The sequence below is a fragment of the Anolis sagrei genome, chromosome 5 (assembly GCF_037176765.1).
Source record: "Anolis sagrei isolate rAnoSag1 chromosome 5, rAnoSag1.mat, whole genome shotgun sequence".
Classification (NCBI taxonomy): Eukaryota; Metazoa; Chordata; class Lepidosauria; order Squamata; family Dactyloidae; genus Anolis; species Anolis sagrei.
The window spans coordinates 168,691,204-168,706,818 of NC_090025.1; the positions used below are offsets into that span (position 1 = coordinate 168,691,204).

At 37.7% G+C, this 15,615-nt stretch overlaps 1 protein-coding gene across 1 annotated transcript in view; it reads left to right on the forward strand.

The window, feature by feature from the left end:
* SYN3 (synapsin III) overlaps positions 1-15,615 on the forward strand; it is a 218,293-nt gene that overhangs the window by 43,378 nt on the left and 159,300 nt on the right. The window contains exons 4-5 of the mRNA XM_060776945.2: positions 415-506; positions 12,864-13,020. Coding sequence (XP_060632928.2) covers positions 415-506; positions 12,864-13,020 — 249 coding nt within the window. The remainder of the gene's footprint in view (positions 1-414; positions 507-12,863; positions 13,021-15,615) is intronic.

The window sequence follows — 15,615 nt, forward strand, 5'->3', positions numbered from 1 at the left end:
TGAAATACCATGAAGGTTTTGCATCTAAAACAAGCACAAATCTCTAGTATTATATTTAGAGCTATTCAATGGCGTGGCAGCAAACTTCAGATGCAGATCTACAAAAAAGGTTTTCTAAAAGGGATTTTAGGTCCTGCTTAACTGATTTTTTTGAAGTTTTCTTCCTGATCATTCTTGATTCTTTTTTTTATTACTGCAATAGTCATAACACAGAAATCTCATATTAATGTTGGATCCTAAACACATATTGAGTGTTTTCTGTGTAAAATATTCCTCATTAGACTTGTTGCCACCTTGTAGAAATTTAGTTGAGACAAACATTATATTTGAAAGAAAAATCTGCAAATAGGTCTGTCTATTTTGTCCAAAACTCTTAGTATCAAATAAGCCTCTTTTTGTACTATTTCATTCCAGGCAGAATTTTCAGAAATCAATTTGGCTGCATATGTGACTACTGGCTGTATGGTGGATATGCAAGTCATGAGGAATGGCACCAAAGTAGTCAGGTAACAAATAGTACCTTTTTTGCTCTTTACAGCTAACTTTTTGGAAAGTCTAACTGGCATGGGATGACTGGCATAATGCAATTTTGTTTGGATAATTTGCTAGTTGTTACTTGTGTTTGTACATACAAAGACAGGGACAGAGAGGAAGGTAGACTACTGTGATTGGGATTTTTAAAAAAATTAAATATTGGAAAATGAATACACTTGTTTTTAAATGACTATTTTATCTCTTTTGTCCATATCTAAATAAATGTGGTTTTTTAAAAAAATATTCTTAGACTCTCTAGATGTTTCACTAACAGTTCAATACATCAGAGCCTGCCTGAGCACTCTCTGACACCAATTCCCATCTCCTTCTCTCACGTGGTTTTCTCCCAGTATGAAGAAACAATAAGCCTCTTTACTACAAAAATGTTGATACCACTGAAAGCCATGCAGGCTAGGGGTAGGGTTAGTTGAAACAGCATCTATGCATCTGTGGGATGTAGCTAAGTTACAATGACTCATTTTGCTTTGTGTTCATATTTATAGATTCTGAAAAATACCCTCTATTTTGGGTGTTAATATAATTCATGTTGGTTTTCCCACATCACCTCAATCCTATTGACTATAGGGACCTATAGTGTTATATCTGATAGAGTGGACTTATATGGACAAAACTGTATAGGACACAGCAGACAAATGGCAGTGTAGGTTGACCTATGAAGGGAAAGAAGAAGGATAACAATACAGCAGATGAGCAGTCAAGACAACAGGGTGGCACTAGTCAGCTCAAACCAGAAATGTTTTAGAGAAGTATGTGATTCAGCACATCAGATATATAACTCTTGAAGAAAACCTGGACATTATAACATATGGCCTTTTACTCTAGCAATAGTAATGTCTTTGGTGATGTGGAGTTATCTAGTAGTCGAATCTAGAACTAAGCCATGAGTATTTTTATTCAATCTAATTTAGTCTGATCACACTGAGAGAGAGAAGTTGATTTGTTTGTGGACCAGGCTGTGTGTTTGGGGTGACATTCTTGCATACGTGGCCCAGGGTGCATGTGTTTTGATATATATCTGCTCTGACATACTGCTGCAAATGCTCAGCATTTGTTCAACACATGTGCTGATTTGGCCCTTAGGAAACTCAGCAGGACCGTCTTGTGTTACCACCCTTGCAGTAATTCAGTAGACACTAGGTGGGGGGAGACAGAAGAGATTCACATGCTTAGCACTGTAAGTGTGTTTTTAATGGGACTATTGGAAAGATTTCCCGACTTTCTCCCCCTTCTCCTTTCTAAATTCATTTTTAAAAATTCCCATAACATTCAAACTAATCTGTGTGGAGGCAGGAAACAGATTTCCGTCCAGTGTTCCAGTCTGGACTCCCACCTCTCATTGTATTCTTTAAATGTTCCCCAATTTTAACCCATTGCAAGTTAAGAGCAGCCAGGAAGCAATAGAAAATGCAGTTCTATACTTTATTACCAGAGGCATTTATCTAACATTATTGTGCATATAATATTAATAGATACATATACAGGCTCTTTCTATCTCTGAACATGATCTGCACGTATTTCATAAATAAGTTTCAACAACAATCAGTCTCTTTACTTTTAGGCTTCTTATCTGATTTTCTTTTAAAAAATCTTTCATTGTTCTGAAAAAAAAGTATCTTTCTATACACATACATACCCATGAAAAATATTATATGAAACATTATACCCTCCCAACATAATTATATAGCTGTGTCCTTTACTGGAATCTGTATGTAAACTGAGGGCACTTCCAGACTTCACTTTAACACTTCAGTGTAGATTTAAGTACACACACCTACCCCCCAAAAGTGGGCTATCCCCATTCCAGCTTGGTAACTATCTAACCCCCCCTCCCAAAAAAAGCCTTAAAAGAAAAGAAAACTTTACCGTGTCACTGTTAGGACTCTCTGGAGCTTCTTCGACTGTACGAATGATGCACCAGGAGGCAGGAGGGTCCTGGCATGTCATTGGTACGTTCCAGGAGAGGCCTAATGGCAGTGCGATAAGGTTTTCTTTTCTTTGGTGGGTTGGGGGGGGGTTAGGGGTGCCCACTTTGCTTCTCCAGACTCATGGGGCCCAAAGAAGCGAATTAGGATGTGGAGACAAACTACTGGGTTTACCTGCTTTTGTCTCGAATTACTTTGCTTTTTTACCTGAGGAGTAATTTGGATGCCTCAGGTAAAAATACGAGAGGGCCCGGCATATGGGCCCTATCTGAAAGGGCCCTTACTTGGGAATGAACTTTATTGAACACAGTGACAGAGCATATTTGAACAACTGAAGTCACTTTTTAAAAATTCTAAAATTACTATTTTAGGTTTTCAGAACTATAATTGCAATTGCATTTTAGTGTGAGATTTTTTAAACTACAATGTGTACTAAAATGGTGTTTATATTTCAAAAGTCAAGATACTGTTTAGGAATTCAAAGTAGATCTCTATAATTTTAATAGTTGCAAGATAGTGTTTTTGTTCATTAATAACAAACTTCTATATTATCTGAGCTAAACATAATTTAGCTGGGATCACATTTTTAATGTGTTCAGAACAATAATTAGAGATCCATTAATGGGATTCCTTCCCCCATCATGGCATACAAAGAAAACTACCAAAAAGAAAGAAAGTTGTAGTCTTTCTGAATCAATATCAGATTTCTTTGTCTGATTCTCAGTGGGACAAATGGCAAAAGGGCAGTAAGTCAGTCCCGAAGGAGAAATCTGCACAGCAAGGAGTAAATCTCCTTGAAGTGATTGTGTTAGTACTATGAGGGAGTGGTTTAATGCTGAGGTCTTTGTTTGCATTTCAACCTTTTTATCTGATAGCATTCATTCCTTACCCTGATGGTTTAAAACTCCTTGTCATTCAAAACAATAGAGAGGTTGAGAGTCGTTCTATTTCCTCATTATAAACCCATTCATCCTTTAATTAAAAGTGACTGTCCTATTGATTCTGGTTGCTCAGTCCTAGTTTGTAATCTTGACAGGGTTGTGAACCTGTTGTACTAAAATTCTAGTTTGCCCATGACCTAAATATATATCCTCATTACCAATTTCATTGGAGCATATTTATTACAAAAATGTCTACCTCTTCTGGAACTTTATGCACTAATAGCAGCAACAACATAAACAAATATTCCAATGACATAATAATTATCAGAACTCAAAAGAGAGATAAGAGAAGCCAAATTAGTGCATTTAGGGTTGGATAGGTTCGTTCAGAAGAGACTGAAATTCGGAATAAAACATACAAATTTGGACATCCGATGCAGTTTTGAATCATGCAGGAAAGGGGGGGGGGATTGAATCCAAATTTGAACCACTTACCTTTTTTCGGAAATATCCTATAATGTTCGTCTTTCTCCCAAGGTTGTTTTATTTTTCACAACCATTAAGCAACTTTGGTTAAGGCAAGGGAATTTTTAAAATCGAATGCCTTCCACCCCACAGGCAACGCAAGGAGGGAAGCGGTAGGCATGGCTAATCACAGCCATCTTAACTGTAGTAGTTTGTGAAGGCCAGGACCCCAATGGTAGAGATTGCAAAACTTGGCTTTATGTTAACGATTTTAACAAGGAGACGCTGATGACAATGTTTTTATGGCTTTGTACAGTTTTCATATTTTATGCTAATGTTTTTAATAATGTTTTATGAGTGTTTTACTTGTTGAGGTATCAAATGTTGCCAACTGTGAACCACCCTGAGTCACCTTCGGACTGAGAAGGGTGGTATACAAATATGGTAAATAAATAGATAAATACTATGATTTCTTTTCTCCACCAATTTAGCACAGTTTGTACCACGCAAACAAAGTTTCTGGAGTAGAACAACTACTTTCAAAGTAAAAACCACCCAATGAAACAGGAAATAACACTTTCAAACCAGAAACAGATTTTCTTTATTATTAAAAATGTTTTTATATATATATATATAAATGAAAATTCACCAAAAATCTTGGATAAGTGAAAGGTTATGAAATCTGGTGAGCTAACAGTGGTCCATGTGTTCTATAACTGTTGCAAGTTTCATCAGGATTGGTCTAAAAATGAGGGAGGGAGAATCCCCTGAAGTTTCTCCAGTGCCAGTGCTATTTTTTTTTCCTACTGCGCATGCGTGTCTGCATTAACGAATTGATTTGGAAGTTTCGGAAAGTTTCTGATTTTTTTTAAAAAAAATCCAGAAGTGACTTTAGAATCAGACCATCAGTGCTTCCTACATCCAAACAAATTTTGAACCATTTTTTTTTATCAATCAAGCCTAGCAGTTTTCCTGACTGTCAAAAGCTAGTTCCATGTATTAGGCTCTTTTAGCTCATTTGCTGGGGAAACCTACCAAATTAAGGGAAGCAACTTTCACTTTGGGCAAGTTGTGTCTATTACAAGAGAAAATGTACTATTGCTAGCCTGAAAATAATATAAACAGGGCTCTGAGTCTGAATATCTCTTAGATACAAAACAAACATGTACCATATTTTGCATTGGAGCAGTCCAGATTCTATCATTGCTTCTAGACTGCATTTAAGGATTTTTATGAGAGGAACAATGGAGCCTCTGGATGAAAAGTTTCCAATTGCTGTTAACTGAGTTGCTTAGATTCTACGAAGGAACGGCTTTAATAGAAGTCGTAAGAGAACAGTGGCAGGAGAGGTTGTGGGATGCATATAAAAGAAACATAGATGTAAGTTGTCTAGAAAGTTTGTAGCCAAAGAAAAATCTATTTTTGAGGTGAGGATGGGGGACCTAAATGTCTAAATTATTGCTTTAGCATGCTCATTAACCAGAATTGATGGGTAGAATACCATAGTCTCAGTGCAATACTGAGAGAATTTAAATGTACTATTGAAATTCCTTGTTCCACAGCTCACAGGGGTGAAAAGCTGTGTTACAAGGCATGTGCAAATACTGTAGTTCATACAGGAGAAGACAATCCTTCATTTATTAGGTCCCAAATTGTTTAGAGCTTTGAGGGCAGTGCCTAATACTTTGTGTTGTGTCTAGAAGCACACTAGTGCCAGCCCAGTTGACTAATATTAGTGTAAGACAGTCATGTAGTGTATTATATTTGTCTATTCTTATAATAAAAAACTGATAAATGGTACTAGCTAGGTGATAATCTTTGTTTGTCTACTAGGATCTGATGGATGAGGGATAGGAACATTCATAAGTCAGAGAAATGTGGAGGAAGTGGATTTAATTCTATAATTGCTTAGTTGAGCCAAGTTTCAGTGATGTACTTCAATATCCAGGTCCATTGTAATTGTGATTGTCTTCTTCTCCTTATCTATTATGAAAACCCACTGAAGAAGGTTTCAAGACCAGGTTCTTATTGTGAATGAGAAATTAAACGTTGATGGGCTGTCAATTCTAATATAACAGAATCTGCCAGAAGTACACCTTATCTGGATTGTTATATTTTGTTATGTTCTTATTTTAATTGTGTTTTTGTTTTAATGGATTGTTTTGCTTTTGTGTCATGTGGACATTCTGAGAGCTGTTCAACAGTGAAACTCTCTGCCCCATAGTGTGGTGGAGGTTCCATCTTTGGAGGCTTTTAAACAGAGGTTGGATCTCCCACAAGGTCTCTTCCAATTCTATGATTCTGTCACATATGTAAGATGCTCAGAGTTCCTTTGGGGAGATCGTGGCGGGGTATAAAAATTAAGTTGTTCTTGTTGTTGTTGTTATTATTATTATTATTATTATTATTATTATTATTGTTATTTGAAACACAACGAGTCCACAGCAGACACTCTGTTGTCTGTTGTATTAGATCACACGTCGGACACTTCCCAAGTGTCTAGGACTGTGTGATGTATCAGCGAATAATGTGTGCAGATCCCAGTAAGGTGGCTTTCTGCAGCTGGCAGATGGTAATTTTGTCAGTTCTGATTGTGTTTAAGTGCAGGCCAAGGTCTTCAGGCACTGCACCCAGTGTGCCAATCACCACTGGGACCACCTTTACTGGCTTGTGCCAGAGGCTTTGCAGTTCGATCTTTAAATCCTCATATCATGTCAGCTTTTCTAGTTCTTTCTCTTCAATCCTTCTGTCACCTGGGATTGCAACATCAACAATCCATAATTTGTTTTTTAACACGATCGTGAGGTCAGGAGTATTGTGCTCCAAAATTCCTAGAGTAGCTTTATTATTATTATTATTATTATTATTATTATTATTATTATATTACACCTTGATTGTATGCTGGGTACAGGTGAATAGATCTTCACCGCTTCTCTGCTAGCCTGCTAGTTCATTTGCACATGTTACTAGGTTAGCGCTTAATATAGTTTCATGCAGTCAAATGACCAATTGCCCATCCGTACCTTTATTGCTAGGTTGTGTAACTGGCAATGATGACCAGCATACAAATAGTTCTATCCATTTTGTGATTTTTTTTTTTGTTCTGGTTAAATATGAGAGCAATATTAGCTAATATGACAGAGAAGTATTTCATCCCATATTAAACCCTTTGTTCATAACTTGGTGGCTCATGAGATCGGGCCATAAACATTGCTTAGACAGATTCCTATGTCTTAACCTGCTGCTTTTACTATCACTATACCTTTTTAAAAAAACAAAAATATCAGGATAGACGGGTCTCTCTCTTTCTTAGTCTTTTTCAGCCTTGCCTCCAGTTGCTGCTATTAAACAGCTGCTAATATTGTGGGGAGGGTTATGCTCATTGGGGGTTTGCTTATCTTCTGGATGAATAATGTCCCTCTTTAACTTCTCAGCAGCTGGCCTCCAGCCGATGTGTGAGAAAGATGCTGACAGTTATTGGGAAAACATTTGGAGTAGAGACAGCTGCCAAAAAATCAGAAATTACTCTTACCAGACAAGAGAAAAACTTGGGATATTAATATCTGCCATGGCTTCTCCATATTCCAGATTCCTTATCAGAAGTAGTTATCAACCATCAAGTCCAAGCTTTTTTATAATTAATAAAGAAAAATGAAAGTGCAATTGAACTTTGTTTTCTTTTCAAATGTATATCATTTTCATCTTAATTTACCACTTTTCATCATTGCTTTTTTGAGCTTAGTTTTGAGGAGAGAGGGAAATAAACAGTGAGAGTGAAGGCTAAATCTATTTGAGATTATTGTAACAACCTTGGGAAATATTTTTTCCTCTTACTTGCAATGTTATTGGTTATTTTTCCCCACTACTTTTAAATTCTTCACTGTACTCTGAAATAGAATTGTAAAAAGATATTTTAATGTGTATATGTAAACTGCTATGATGCTTGCTAATTAGTGTTGGTTTAAGTCCTTACTCAACTGGGTAGCTTACTGTACGATTTTGGGTTAGTTAATATTAACAATGCTTAATATTGTAAAGGTAACAGAAAGGAGTCTATATATGCTGTCTGAGATCTTAGATGGAAGAGTAGGTATTCTATTGTGGGATTCACTTATATTTGTATCTATTTTGTGTATTTCTGTAGTTACGTTACTTATTTTACCATAAAAATATGAATGTAGACATATATATAGGCATTCAGGGCTGTGAAACACAATTGATTTTAGTCCAGCCAATTCTGAATAGCTGATTATCACAGCTCACTGCAGCTGACCAGATTATCCCATAAACCTGAAGTGGAAATGTCCCAGGAAATGTACCAGAACCAAGCCAAGAGGGCCAGATAACATCATGGGGAACAGGACTTCATCCTAAGACATATTGCCTTCCTCTCACATTATCCAGTTCCACCTTGTCCATGATATAATTCTCCCCTTCTCTATACAGAAAGTTGGCATGGGGTCCCATGCCTTTTTGTGTACAGATAATGCTTTTACATACAGTTTCAGACTAGGGTTTCCTAACTCTGCTAACACTCTCTATTGGGAATGTAAGTGAGTTGTGAAGTCCAATGAGTTTTCTTGGCTGGTGGCTCCGTGTGAGAGAGAGAAAGAGAGCAGGGGGAGGAAAAACTTGGAGAACTGTAGAAAGAGGCAGTTCTCATACACTCTGTTGTCTTTATCCATGCCCTGAATGAATCAGCTTAGGAGTGGGTTCTACAAGTTCCATTTCCTTGCTCTACACCACAGTGACTAGTATTAATCTGTTCAAGATGCCTTTTCTAAATTTGTGTCCTGAAGTGGACCACAATATGACACAGAAGACTGGTGATGAGATCCATGCCACATCTTGCCGCAAATATTCATTTTTGGATACTAAAGCAGTATAGAAAAACATAGAATCAGAACAAAGAATATAGATTTCAGCTATTAATTCCAATAATTATAATAAAGCTTGTAAGTGAAATGCAAGACCAGCCTGGTCAGTTATTCGTTAATTAAAATTATCAAGTAATATTAGACCACTGTTTGATGTTTGGTTATTGTTGTTGTTGTTGTTGTTGTTGTATGGAAGGTTGTGGTAAAGGAAAGGTTAAGAACTACTGTGATAAGCCTTTGGAGGGATCTTGTAATGAAAAAATCCATGTGTATGTATTGTAGAATAAGCTGGGGAGGAAAGGCAGCCAATGGAATGAAGAGTTTTGTAGCATTGTAAAGAATTAACAAATTGTTTTATTTTGAAGTGGGAATAGCTTTCATGTTATAAAATCAGGATAAAATGGGTTGCATTCCACAAACTCCTATGCTAAATAAAGTTCATTAACCCTAAATCCTATGTGTTGTTTCAACTAGAATATTCCAGTTAAACCAATGATATTTGCATACGTCTTTACTCACTATTGAATAATTGATTCAGTGGAACTACTGTCAGGATTAAGACCATGGTCTTTAGGATTACAGGCAGTCACCAAATTGCGAAAAAGATAGGTTCTGTAGGTTTGTTCTTAAGTTGCATTTGTTTGTAAGTTGAAACAGGTACTTTTTAAAGTGGTCTCTTCCTGGATAATGGAACAATACCCCTATATCTAAAGGTTTTTTTCCCCTGAATCATTATAAAGCTCAGACTAAATACAATGTTTTTATATTTTCTAGAATTTCAAGGATGTTATTAGCAAAATGAACCTTATACAGGCAGTCCCCAAGTTACAAACATCTGACACACAAATTACTCATAGGTAAGAATGGGGGGGGGGGGTGTGAGACAACAGGGAAGTGAGAGAAATCTACCCCTAGGAAGGAAAAGTTACTCCTGAAAGAGTTATCATGGGGAAAAGGTGTCTCCACTAAAACTTTACCACTAATCCTTGTTTCCACAACAAGCCATAGAATTCCATTACCACAGAGGAGAAAGTGAAATCTTCTGCCCAGGGGCACAATCGGGGATGTGTTATTGCCCCAGTCTTGTTTTCCATCTTCCTCACTATGATACTGCACCTTGTTGATGGGGAACTTCCCGCCGGTGTGGAAATAATCTATCAGACAGATGGCAAGCTATTTAACCTCAGCTGAAGGAAAGCCAAAACCAAGGTCACAACAACATTATAGAACTCCAATATGAAAACCAAAGTGCTCTATCAGCAGGCATCAACCAATCCCTCTGCATTGCCAAAAATACTGCATAATGGTGCAACATTAGAAAACACGACCATTTCTGCTACCTTGGCAGCCACCTCTCCACTAAACATTGACACCGAAATACAACACTCTCTGAACTCTGTTAGTTCAGCATTTTTTTTAATGAAGCAGAGAGTGTTTGAGGATTGGGACATTTGTAGGGATACCACAAATCCAACCAAATGGTCAATGACATTCAGAGAATGCCACTTAAAAGTACTTCAATAATACAAGGTATTTCGGGTGTTCTGCAAAGATGCACAGGTATAACAATTGCCTTCCGATTTCCTTCTGAATGTTTAAAGGTGAAACAAAGTTTCAGTTAAAACGCATGGTATAAAGCTATTGTTCTCCCAACCCTGTTATTCGCCTGTGAAATGTGATCCATCTACAGATGTCACACTCAACTTCTGGAATGATTCCATCAGTGTTGCCTCCAAAAATCCTACAAATCTCTTGGGAAGACAGGCAGACAAATGTCATCATGTTGGAAAAAGCAAAGACCACCAGAACTGAAGTGATGATCTACCGCCATAAACTTTGCTGGACTGGCCACGTTGTCTGAATGCCCAATCACCATCTCCCAAAGCAGTTACTATACTCTCAACTCAAGAACCGAAAATGGAATGTTGATGGACAGCAAACAAGATTTAAAGATGGGCTTAAAGCTAACATTAAAACTGGCATAGACACAGAAAACTTGGAAGCCGTGGCCCATGAGCATTCTAACTGGAGGTCAGCTGTTACCAACAGTGCTGTGGAATTCAAAGAGGCACAAATGGAGGGTGAAAGGGAGAAACAGGTCAAGAGGCAGACATTTCAAGTCAACCCTTGTCAGGACCACTTTCCATATCAAAGCTGATGTCCTCACTGTGAAAGAACATGCAGATCAAGAATAGATCTCTACAGTCATCACTGGACCCACTGCCAAGACTCTACACTTGGAAGGCACTCATACTTGGCCACGAGTTATAGCCTATAATGATGATTGTTTATTTATTTTGTATCAAAAGCATTGCATAAATTAATATAAAACTGATAAAAATAGAAGGAGTACAAGTAGCTAATTATCTTTTGACCAAAAACGGGCAACAGCAACCGCATTGTCTATAGCCTCAAACAATTCTTCCTCTGTACCTGAGGCAGGGTATTGCGGACAGATGTAGAGTTGTCTGTTCTGCTCCACTGTCGCACAAGGTGGAGGATTCTTTTAGATAGAGCCATTTTGTTAGGTTGTCTTTTGATCTGTCCACTGCACTTCTGAGTCTATTAAGGGACTTCCAAGTTGCCCATTCTTGGTTTGCCAAAGTTACACTTTAAAAAGTACCTGTTTCAACTTACAAACAAATGCAACTTAAGAACAAACCTACAGAACCTTTTCGCAACTTGGTGACTGCCTGTAATCCTAAAGACCATGGTCTTAATCCTGACAGTAGTTCCACTGAATCAATTATTCAATAGTGAGTAAAGACGGGGGTGCTAGGACAGTACATTTTACAGGGGGGGGATTGAAGGAGGAATCCATTTCCCCCATTTTCACTGGTTATGTTCCCTATTCCCCCCTTCCCATTTCATAAATGAGGGTTGTTTCCAGGATGGGGACATGGATGGGGGAATAACAGGAGCATAGGGGGAAATGGTTTTACTCCTCCAACCCACCTTAAGTAAGGTAAAGGTTGTCCCCTGACATTAAGTCCAGTCATGTCTGACTCTGGGGTGTGGTGCTCATCTCCATTTCTAAGCCAAAGAGCCGGCATTGTCCATAGACACCTCCAAGGTCATGTGGCCGGCATGACTGCATGGAGCGCCGTTACCTTCCCACCGGAGTGGTACCTATTGATCTACTCACATTTGCATGTTTTCGAACTGCTAGGTTGGCAGAAGCTAGTGCTGACAGCAGAAGCTCACACCGCTCCCCAGAATCGAACCTGCGACCTTTTGGTCAACAAGCTCAGCAGCTTAGCGCTTTAACCCACTGCGCCACCAGGGGCACCTTACCCCCCATAAAATGGACAAACCTTCTCTCTGCAGTGCCCTCTAGTGGCTTCCACATGGATAATGGAACAATAACAATATAGGCTTTAGATTACAATGTAAGTATGATCTAAGTGTGCAAGGTATTGAAGAGATGAGAGGCAATCATTGCACTTACCTCTTGGTGTGTCTGCACTGTCTTAGGTGCACAATAATGATGTTAAAGGCAACTGCTGAGAGCAGTCTCCAGTTGCAAGCATTCAAAATGGCTGTTTTTCCTCTATCTTCTATGCAGCACACTGTAAAACTGTCACCAGATTCCTCTCCTCCCTGCAAGTGTTCAGAAGTTTTGTATCCCAGTTTATTCTTTTGGGTATTATTCCAGATAAGGATAGTCCATTTTACAAGGGGGGGGGGGTGCTGAAGGAGTAACCATTTCCCCTTGTTTTCCTGTTATTCCTCCCACCTATGTCTCCATCGTCAAATCAACCATCATTTATGACATAGGAATGGGGCGGATTAACCAATGAAAATTGGGGAAATGGTTTTTCTCCTTCAATTCTCACCCCCATTAAATAGACTGTCCTTCTCTGTCTAGGCCTCTTTTGGTGTCTGCCCAGATAATGAAACAGCATCTTGTTTTGTTACTGCCCATTCCTGTGTGACTTGTATGTAATGAAAACTGTGAGAGCTTTGAGTTCTGTTTGTACAATGAATGAAATATTTTATAGATATCTTCCATATGATAACAGTTGGTGCCACACTTGAAGATCAAGAAGTTGTCAATAAGTAAAGGGAAACACATGAGAAAATAAGATTATAAGTGAACTAAATGAATAGGAATAGGCAGTCTTAGCTGACTTTTCAATTTATCTTTTAATTTTTTCTCCTAGATCATTCAAGCCTGACTTTGTTCTCATCCGACAGCATGCTTACAGCATGACACTAGGAGAGGACTTTCGCAGCCTTGTCATTGGCCTGCAATATGGTGGAGTCCCAAGTATCAATTCACTTTTCTCCATCTACAATTTCTGCAGCAAGCCCTGGGTGGTAGGTGATGTTGTTATTGTTTTTTCCCTTTTTTCAAGATTCCTTATATGAAATGAGAAAGGAGAGATCTTAGATCTTTCCATATATTAAGAAACTCAAAAATCTATCACTTTAGTTGTTATTTTGCAAACATGTCGACTAAAAGTAGAAATCTAGAAAACAAGCTTTTTGCCAATTTTCCTGAATATATAGATATCAGTTATATAAACAATCTGCAGTATGATAGATTTTGGTGCTACTACAAAACAATAGGCTTCTGCACAAATGTTAGTATTTACACAGAGCTGCAAAGTTGGATACTTAGTTGTTCTATATGCCAGGATTGTATAATACCTTTGCACATAATTCTACAAAAAACAAAACAAAAAACATGAACATTGAACAAATTGTATGTCTGATTAAGAACTACTGTGCAAACTTTATTTAGATACAATCTTTATCTAGTTCAGGCAACAAAGTGAAAGTGTAGCCAATGAATTTTTGTGCATATGCAACTTATTGAATAGGTTGTTTGAATAGGGCTCAAGATTATCAGTCTATAAAGAATATGTTAAGGTGTAATGCTATACAAAATGATTTTGAATAAGTGTTTGGATCACTTAGCATTACATAGATTTAATATTATCACGTCTAGTAAATAAATAATCTTTTCAGACTGGAAAAGATGTTGCCGCGTACCCACTATTTTTAAATTATCAGAAGAATGGTATCCCCTAGTGTTTTCCTGCAGTTTAGGGAGGCACTCATTCAGGCTGGGTCTGGTTCCTCCCTCATGCTTCACAGACAGGGCTTCCAAACTTGTCAGTCAGCTTTGCCCGTCTAAGAGGGAGGGTCAGTCCATCTTCCCAGTTCTATACTATCTCATCTTGGACCAGGACAGGGCTTTTAGTTCTCCAGCTATAGTTGATTTGGATCAGGATTGTTCAGTGCAGATCAATATTACTGCTTTTGCTGGGAACAGTCCATCAGTTCCCTTTGTGGAGGCTCCATGTGGTTGCTGAAGGCTTCTTTTGAAATTGAACTTGAAATTTTCTGCATTCAGAATTTCTTTTTGGTGGCTGTTACTATGGATCTCAGGATGCGGTGCGCCAAATACAGTTCTACTGGATTGGGCAAGAGGAGCACCATTCTGCCATTTTTTTAAAATCCCTTGCTGATGTAACAATAGCAAGGATTTACCCTAGCCTCCTTAGGAAGGGACTTGGAATGCCTGTGGATGGCTACTCAGAAGACTTTTATAGTCTCACTAGGTATAAGTCACCTGAGGGCTGAGAAAAGTGGTATATAAATAAAGTAAATAAATAAATAATAAATAAATGTTTGTAAAATTCGTAGCACCAACGTTTATTCAAATAATCATAACTGAATTCAAAATATGCCCACTTAAGATAGAATTAGAGACTTCAAAGGCCAAGAAGACTGCAGGAGGCAAGGCTTAATGTGTAGGAGGAACAATGAACTGCCCTAATGTGACTTATGGAGTGCTAAATTTTGAATTATTTTTTGACCCTTCAGTGAAATTTTTGATTTTAACAGTGAATCTTCCATCATAAAGAACAATTGCAAAGCAGTAAAGATGACAAAATAAACCCATCTGAAAAGTACTCCATACCTTGCTGTCTTCATATAGTGGTCTATGTGTTAATTCAGTGCTCAAATTCCTACATGTCTAGGATCAGAATGGAGAAGATAAAATTGCAGAAGACAAGCAAATAACCTCACATTTACATGTGAATGGATTGTTTAATCATGTAAAGCTCCACTTGAATGATTTATCTTTTTCCTTTAGTGAACTCGCTTTCTATATATTTTACTATGCCTTTCTTCTCCTTTTTGTGTTTAGCCTTCTTTTTATCACCCAGATCTACATTACATTAAAGTCAAGTGTTTATTCACAGAGGTAGCCAAAACAGTTTTATTTTCTTTTGCGCTTGAAATGTTCAGGGTTAGTGTGAGTGGCAAGGGAAAACAAACTGTCCTCTGTAATGCTGCATCAACAACCTGCACTGCCAACAATCAATGAGAATGGATGGGAGAAGGCTATTTTGTTTAGTCTCTCTCCCTCATCTGCTGATCTCTGAGTTCACATGGTGGTGACATGCTGCCAAGAGAAGATCCCTGGATTTTCTCAAATAATTAATTTTCTCTTTGAAGAAATAATTTAATTTATTTCAAATACAATGGTAGCCAATGTTGTCTAAGAAGCATGTAAACTAGGACTGTGCACTGGAGCCTCATTTGGCACCAAATCCAATTGAGCTACTTGGATCTACATCCAATTTTTATTGATTCAAATCCAATCTATTTCATTCCAGACTTCAAATTTGAATCAAGATTCAGGAATCCAGCACTGCTTCATTGAGCCTTGTATCAGGAAACCAAAAATGTTCATAGTTTTTTTTTCATGCATCCACATAAAATTTGAAGATATTTGTAGACTTCTAAAGAGAGATTAAACCAACCAGTTTCAGAGAGGTAGCTCCCAAGGATTTCCTGCAAGGCAACAAGTAAAATGTTTTCAAATAAAAAAAAGAGTTTTTTTTTTAAAAAAATGAATAAAGTTGGCTGTTCAACCTTTGCAGTTAATATTGCAGG